At 60.5% G+C, this 7864-nt stretch overlaps 1 protein-coding gene and 1 long non-coding RNA gene across 2 annotated transcripts; both read left to right on the forward strand.

Moving 5' to 3' along the window:
- Nucleotides 1-228: 228 nt before the first annotated feature.
- LOC113949997 (Krueppel-like factor 2) lies at nucleotides 229-3869 on the forward strand. The gene is made up of 3 exons (XM_027649236.1): nucleotides 229-403; nucleotides 679-1654; nucleotides 2501-3869. The coding sequence occupies exons 1-3, from the start codon at nucleotides 311-313 to the stop codon at nucleotides 2674-2676; spliced, it is 1245 nt and encodes a 414-aa protein (XP_027505037.1). The 5' UTR covers nucleotides 229-310; the 3' UTR covers nucleotides 2677-3869.
- Nucleotides 3870-5009: 1140 nt separating this feature from the next.
- LOC113949998 lies at nucleotides 5010-5750 on the forward strand. Its single transcript, XR_003528633.1, has 2 exons — nucleotides 5010-5184; nucleotides 5318-5750. It is a non-coding gene; the product is annotated as an uncharacterized LOC113949998 (long non-coding RNA).
- The last annotated feature ends 2114 nt before the right edge of the window (nucleotides 5751-7864 follow it).

The following is a 7864-nucleotide window of genomic DNA, read 5'->3' on the forward strand; positions in this document are numbered from 1 at the left end:
CCGCCGCGCTGCCCCGTCCCGTCCCGCGCGGGCTGCGAGCGCCGCCGGGGCAGCGGCAACCGCCGCCCCCCCCCCCACGGCGGGGCAGCCCCGCGGGAGGGGGCGTGGCCCGGGTGGCGGGGGGGGCCAATGGGGAGCGGCGGCGGTGCATATCAATGCGGGCCGGGCCAATGGGCGCGCAGCCATGCTGTTAACAGCTTAGGGGCGCGGGGCGGCGCAGAGCAGCGCTGCCGCCGCGGGGAGCGGAGCGGTGCCGGGTCCGCGCACCGCGCTCCCCCTGCCCCCCCCGGCCCCGCTGCCCCGGCCCGCCATGGCGGCGGCCGTGGACGAGAGCGCCCTGCCCTCTATCTCGACTTTTGCCAGCCTGATGCCGCTGGAGGAGCGGCCCGCCGACATGCTCAATGTAAGCACCTGGCAGCGGGGAGGGGGCGGCGAGAGGGGTTGCGGGGCAGAGCGTCCCGGGCTGGGGCTCGGCCTGGCTTGGGGAGGGGGTGTGCCCACTCTCCCGCCGTCGGAGGGCGCCCCGGGGGCGGCGCGGCTCAGCCGGAGCGGTGCCGACCCGTCGAACGGGTTGGGGGGAGCCGCCGCCCCGAGCGGGAGGCGCGGGCCGCGGTGTTGGGGCGGCGGGTGCCGCCGCAACCGTCGCCCCGCCGGTCCTGACGCCCCATTTCCCCGCAGAGGATGCTACAGCAGGATGGCCCCGCTGCCGTCAAGCGGGAGGAGGACGACCTGGGCAAGTTCGTGGACTTGGACTTCATCCTGGCGCACACCAGCAGCGGCGGGCAGGCGCCGACCGGCCCCAACTACCCCCTGCCCGAGACCCCCGAGAGTTGCGGCACCACCTACGACAGCGACGGCTCGTACTCCACCCCGGGCAAATTCCCGGCGCCTTACCCCGAGGGCCAGGGCCACAGCTACGTGGCCGAGCTGCTCACCCCGGACCTGCCCGGCCACTACGACCTGCAGCGCAGAGAATACACGGAGTTGCGGGTGCCCGGCGGCCCCCCACACCACCCCCACCCCCATCACCACCAGCCCCTCCACCCGGCCCTAGCCCGCCCACTGCCCCTGGATCCCCCTCAGCCCTTCGGGCCCCGCATCAAGAAGGAGCAGCCGGAGGAGCGCGCCTGCATGCTGGGGATGTCCTCCGCCGAGTATCTGGGGCCGGGCGGCGGCGAGCACAAGCCACGCGTGGCGCCGTGTCCCGGGCCGGGACCGGTGCCGGGGCCGCCGCTGCCCTACCCGGGCTTCGCCCACGGGCGCCTGGGGCCCCCCGAGGAGCCGCTGCCTGGCGCCGATCCCCACCTCCTGGCCGACCTGCCGCCCCACTACGCCGTGGCCCCGCACCGCTATGCACCCCACTTCGCCCCCCAACCGCCGCCGCAGTTTCATGGACACTTCAGTGTTTTCAGGGAGCCCCTGAAGGGGCCGGGGCCGGGCCCGGCGGGGCTGCCCGGGCTGCTGGTCACGCCGCCCAACTCCCCGGTCCTGGATTACTTTCCGGCCGGGGCGGCCCCCGAGGACTGCAAGCCCAAGCGCGGCCGCCGCTCGTGGGCGCGCAAGCGAACGGCCACGCACAACTGTGAATACCCGGGCTGCGGCAAGACCTACACCAAGAGCTCCCATCTCAAGGCGCACATGCGGACCCACACAGGTAAGGGCGTGCCGGGGCGGGGACACGCACAGAGGGTCCCGGGTGGGGTTACCGGGGCACACGGTGAGACCCGCGAGCACGTTCCAGCGTGATTCCGGGCGTGCGAAGGGGCGTCGGGGGAGGTAGCACCGGCGGATGGGGGGGCGGGGGTGGGCGCGTGGAGAAGACCCCTGTGGTCTGTCAGGAGGTGCATGGTGGGTTCCCCGTGATGGGGCTGTGTGGGGGCACCCCACCCAGAGCTACTCCACAATTGGCGTGGGGCTGCGTGGAGGGATTCTGTGGTTGGGACAGGGAGCAAGTGGGGATGGCCCCGAGAGTGCTCAGAAAAACTCCCGTGGTGGGGCTGGGCAGGGACACACAGGGACCAAGGCACACAGCAAGACCACCCCCACTTGCTGGCCTTGGAGTTTAGGGATGCCTGAGGAGGCAGGGCTTGGGGGCACATGGAGAAGCCTCTCACCTGGGCTAGGGGCAAACAGAGCAGGGAGACAGACTGGGGTGTATGGTGAGACCCCCTGGTCGAGCTGGGACATGGCACAAGGTGCTGCCCCATAGCAGGAACAAAAAGGGGAACACCCAAAGTTTGAAGTGGGGCAGGGGCACATGGAGGGGTGCTGCGATGGGGAAGGGATGCCCAAAGGATGGACCCCATGTCAGGCACATGGGAAAGGGCAGGAAGATGGAGGACAGAAGAAAAGTGGGGCAGGCAGAGGTGCGCAGGAGGCGAGTTTGCAGCAGGGCTCCCCTTCTCCTAGGGATGGGGATGCTGGGCAGGGTAGCACAGGGCTGAAGGCACAGGGAGGCATGGGAACCTATAAGCCCACTGACACTCCCTCTCCTCTGCAGGCGAGAAGCCCTACCACTGCACCTGGGAAGGCTGTGGCTGGAAATTTGCCCGCTCCGATGAGCTGACCCGCCACTACCGCAAGCACACAGGGCACCGGCCCTTCCAGTGCCACCTCTGTGAGCGGGCTTTCTCCCGCTCCGACCACCTCGCCCTCCACATGAAGCGGCACATGTGAGCGGGGCCGCGGCCGGACTCAGTGTCCCCAGAGCCAGCTCACGGTGTAAATAGCGTCGGGCCAGGGATGGCCCTGGGGAGCAGCCTGACCACCCAGCCCTCTCTGCTTGTAGTTGATAACTAGTTTTCTCCTCCTGCTCCTGTGAGAGCTGGGCCCAGCCAAGTGGTGGGGAACGGCTGCTTTGGGATGTATATGGGGATCAGAGCTACAAGAAACACCTGCCCAGGCGCTGCCACTCAGTTCCCCATGCCTGGAGGGTCCCCCCCCCAGCAGGTACCTGGTGAGTGGAGGTGGGGGGCTGGTGCATCAGGGATCTGTCCCCAGAGCTCCTGGCTTGTATTTGGCATCAGCTTAACCTTATTCCCCCAAATTCTGGTGCCCCCCTGGCTCCGGGGACTGTGGTGGCTGACTCTGGCTGTGTTTTGGCTGGAGACCCGTGCCCGTTGGGTGTGTGGGTTGTGGTGCTGGGAAATGGGTTGCCGGTCTTCTCGGTTGTGGCCATCAGAACAAACCTCCTGACCCAGAAGCCCGGAGTGGATGGGGTGAGGGTGGGACTTGACTGGCTCGTGGCTATAAAGGTTTGCAGGGGTCGGCAGCACAGCATCACCTTGCACAGGGAGCGGGGATGCTCCCGTCACCAGCTTGGGACCCCGCCAGGCAGTCCAGTCCTGGCCATTCCCACAGTTTTCCACTCAGGAGCCTAAAATGGTCTCTCCCGTCTCTTGTTTGCTTTAATTTGTCTTGTTCTTCCCCTCAGGATGACACCAGGTACTGCTGTAGCTGCCTTCCCCATGCTGCTTTTTTAAATTTAGTGTGTAAAGGACAGTGAGTCCAGCTATGAATGCCCAGGTCTCTGCTATACTTGAAACTTTTGTAGAGGGGGAAAAAAAAAAAGCTCAAAAGAAAATGAGTCTTTTTATGTGCAGCTTCTGCAAAGCAAGTTGTAAATTAAACAAAGCAGTAATATATAATGTTTCTGTTTTTTTAATATATTTTTTTCTTCCAGCTGGGAACACAGATGAGTCTCAGCTTTGGGAAGTGCACTGTTCCCGTCTGTGTATATTGTTAATTAACATTTCTCTGCTTGGGCACGTTAGGTCTCTTGCACTCCGAAATGTTACTTTTCTTTATATGCAAACTGTTGAAATATTGTGATCTGCTGTATAAAAAATAAACAAGATGTAAACATGAAAGAGCCAGGAGAGTTTACTTTAAAGGTTTCTTCTAAGAAGAGAGGGTGAGGCTGGGCTTGTTTGTCAGTAAATATTTACATCGATGTTCATTTCTGCTTAAGTTAGCTGTGGAGGATCAATGGGGAACGCCCAAGCCTCGGCATCTGAGCAGCATCTCCTGTGCAACAACTCTTGAGTCACCCCACTTCCCCGTGCCTCAGTTTCCCTAATCTGCAGATGGGGCAATTGCGGCACCGGGATGGTGTGACTGGTCCTGCGGTGAGTCATCTCCAAGGGGAATGGTAGCCGAAACTGTACTGGGAGCCTTGCTGGTCCTGTCTCCTTCCTGAGCTGTCCTGTCCTGCTGTCCCCTGCAGTGGGAGCTCTGTAGTACTGACCTTGTGGTCACAGCTGGGAGGGAGGTCAGTGTCAGCTGCCTGGTCCTGTGTGCTGTCTCTGCCGTCCTGGGGATGGCCTGGCAGCTTGGTGGGGTTCAGGTGCTGAGGTTTCCCTGCGTTAATAGGTGGTGACTCAGCACAAGCGTGCTGGCAGGTCCCGAGCTCAGCAAGCAGGTCTGGCTCCATCCCTCCCTCCCACAGCTGATTACCCGTGATGCACGCATCCCTGTGAAGGCTGGGACTTGTCCAGACCTGACACCATGCTGGCAGTGCAGGGAGCACACTTAGAAGCAGGCTGTGTGGTGCCCTGGCCAAGGGTAGTGGTGGTGGCTCCTTCTGTGCTTGCTGCCACAACCTGCCAGCTGGCCAGGGCTGGGGGATGCCCTGGGGCTCCTTGCCCTGCAAGTGGAAATGAGATGTAGCTGTGCTGCCAACATGGGCTGGGCTGATCCCACTCTGTCCTGCTGAAATGGGAATGGCAGAGCAGGGCTGATGTCCCGCTGAGGGGTGGCTAATGTTTTGGTGTTGGGCTCTGTCCTGGGCCCGGCACCTGGCCTTGTGGTCTTGCCCTTGAGCGGGTACAAAAGCGTGGGTGATTCCAGGCAGGGTGACAGCAGCTTGGGATGTCATGTTTTGCCTGCAGGCCTGAGATCGGGACCATGGGGCTGCATTCACAGGTGTCACAGATCCATCAGGCTCAATCACTTGTCCTTTCCACTGCTGCCTCCACCCTCTGCTTGCCCCACTTTCTCAAAGGTGCCTGTGTGGGGGTGAGAGTGCTGGGACACATGTGGCCTGTGATGAGGTACTGGGTACGTCTTGTTCCTGGGACTTCCAGGACCCAATGACAAATACAACACCAGTGCTGTAGCTGGGACAAAACTTCTGCCTCTTCCCCAGAGACTCGTTAAAAACGTCACATGGAGGGAGAGGGAAAGGTGTGGGCTGTTTGAATTAGCGATGAGTCAGGCTGGCAAAGCCAGATGGGGAGAGTGCGTGCCTGTGTGTTTGTGTGCGTATAAGTAATCTCTGGCTTTGTGTTTTTATTATGATTATTATTTTTATTTCCAGGGGAACGATGAATTTCTCCAACCATCCTGTCCCACTGGAAAGGCTGGCTCTGCTGTCCTGTCCTCCCTAAGCATCTTGGGAACTGGAGTGACGGTTCGTGGCTGTTTTGAGCCTCGGCTCTGAGATCAGAGCACAAACCAGTTCTTCCTCGCCTTTCATCATCGCTGTGCCAGGGCAGGAGTGAGGTCCGGCTCTGCTGCCGCTACCTTACATGGAGGCAAGAGCAGGGGAAGGTGCTTTGGCTTCTTCTCCAAGCAGAGCTCCTCCAGGTTTGCTCCCTTGTGCCTAGGGCAAGGCACTCCATCAGGCACAGGATGGGGCATGACAGTCAAATGGGCTGGCATGGCTGGGAACCTCACCTGGGGGAGGAGTGGCTGCAGTGGAAAAGGCAATTATGGTTAATTTGTTGTTAATAAAAAACACCCTCTTCCAATTGCCTGGGCGAAGATACACTCTCCATTGGAGGAGAGAGCCCAGTCCTGTCCCCAGCAAAACCTGCCCTGCAAAGTGATGAGGGTAGCAGGAAAACACCTTCAGCAGCACCAAGGGAGGCATGGCTGGGGTGCAATCCCTGCATGTGCACCCACAGTCAGCTGGAAAGCCCTGGGCCATATCTCTCCCTCCCTTTCCCACCTTGGTCATCTCCTGGCTAAAAGGACCCTGGAAACTGTGCAGAGGTCCCTGACCCCTTTGTAACTCGTAAAGAATAGCACCATGTTTTTTGGGGTGTGACCTGGCACAGAGAGGAGGCAAATGGGGAAAGAAAGCAGCAAGGCATGGAGAAACACCTTCCAGCAGAAAGGTGAGTCATGGCCACAGCATGGCCTGGCACCATGCAGTCACCTGCCAGCTGGGCTGGGGCCCTGGGGGTTTCAAAGCTGAAGGTGAGTTAAAGAGGAGCTCAAGTGGGTTTCAGTCCTCTGGGGATGACCCAGCTCATGGGGATCCCCCATGCTGCAGCCAACGGGTCACACAGAGCTGGCCCAGGGTTGTAGGTCTGTAGGGAGGAGTGTTGCTGATCTGAGAGGGCTCCTTACCTAGGGTTTGACCCTGGGGATGCTGCTGTCCACGGGGACAGCACAGAGTTGGGGCAAGAGTGCTATAGGATGGAGCCTGGGTGCTCCAGGGTGGGAGGGAGAGTTTGGGGGTGCTTGGAGGGGATGACACAGACCGTTCCTCACCACAACATGAGGTTTCCCAGGGCCAAGGTGTCCCTGCTGAAGTATGCTCATGTCCCCTATCGGAAGGGTAGGGGGAAGGGTCCCACCCCTGCCATGAGGGGAAGGTCCGGCTGTCTGCCCCCTCGTTTGTGCTGCTTGGGGTGGGCCAGGCGCCACGATAACGGGGCTGTGGCTGTCACCGCACCCTTAGGAAACATTTGGCTTCAGGCACCTGAACCCACGGGGAAGCGATAACTCCCCGGCTCGCTTGCCCTGCCTGGACCCACACCTGGCGCTGTCGTGCCTTAGTCATACACTGAGAGTTTTTCCACTGCCGGGCCCCAGATAACCTCCTCCCGCCCCACTGGTCACAGTGTTTGCACTTGTCCTCCTCCGCTGGTGCCAGGCTGGGAGACATGCACACCCTGAGCCCTGGTCTGGAGGCACGCACACCTCTGGCCTGGGGCCACCTTTGGTCATACATGGCAGCCAGGGCATGGGTAAAGGGCACGAGGTGGGTGAGGAGCTGGCCTGGAGGGGGCCAGTGCTGCCTTCCTGCCAGGGCTGAACGTGGGGGGATATCTCTCCCCCCGCTGCTGGATGATGGTCAGATCTTCTGGCTTGGTACTCTGGACATCCCTGGCGTCCAGGACAACTGGAGGTGGGTGATGGTGTTGCAGTGACAGGACAGTGATGCCAAAGCCCCAGAGCACAGAAACACTGGGCTCCTCAGCATTGCTGTTTTTCCCTGACCTGCTGCATTCCCCGGGCTCTCCCTGTGCCCTGGCTAGGCAGGACCCTGGTGCTCCAGGGAGGTGACAGATCTGGGCACATGTCCCAGTGCAGGACTCTCAAGGATGGACCAGGTATGTGTAGGCTGACTGAGGTCTCCAGCCATGTCTCCTTGCTCTTTGAAGGCAAAGCTCTGGGATGCAGTGGCCAGAGGCAACAACTCCAGGTCCCCTTGAAGCAGTGCTAATCACTCCACTGATGACCAGGTTAGCAAAAGCACCAGCTAATGTGTTTCACCTGTAGGTCCATACAGCTCCTGGTGGGACATAGCCTGCAGTGACACCCATGGTCACAGCTGCCCACAATCTCCACCATTCATGACATTAAAAAGCTGCTACTCTGGGGAAATGAGCTCAAAAGTGCCGCAGGCTGTTTGTGGAAGAGGAGAGAGTTGATCACTGTGCACTGAGGCAGAGTCCTGCTGGGATAGGGCTTGAGTAGGTCTGGCCTACAAGGAGGGGATATAATAAAAAAACAGACACTGAATGGCCATCTGTCCCTGGGTTTTATTGTTGGGACTGGTTTTGTTTTCTGTAAGTGCTGTTTAACATGAATAGACTGTGAACGACCTGCTAGCAAGTGGCAAAAAGACTCT

This window comes from Corapipo altera, unplaced genomic scaffold (genome assembly GCF_003945725.1).
Source record: "Corapipo altera isolate COAL_440 unplaced genomic scaffold, ASM394572v1 112, whole genome shotgun sequence".
Classification (NCBI taxonomy): domain Eukaryota; kingdom Metazoa; phylum Chordata; class Aves; order Passeriformes; family Pipridae; genus Corapipo; species Corapipo altera.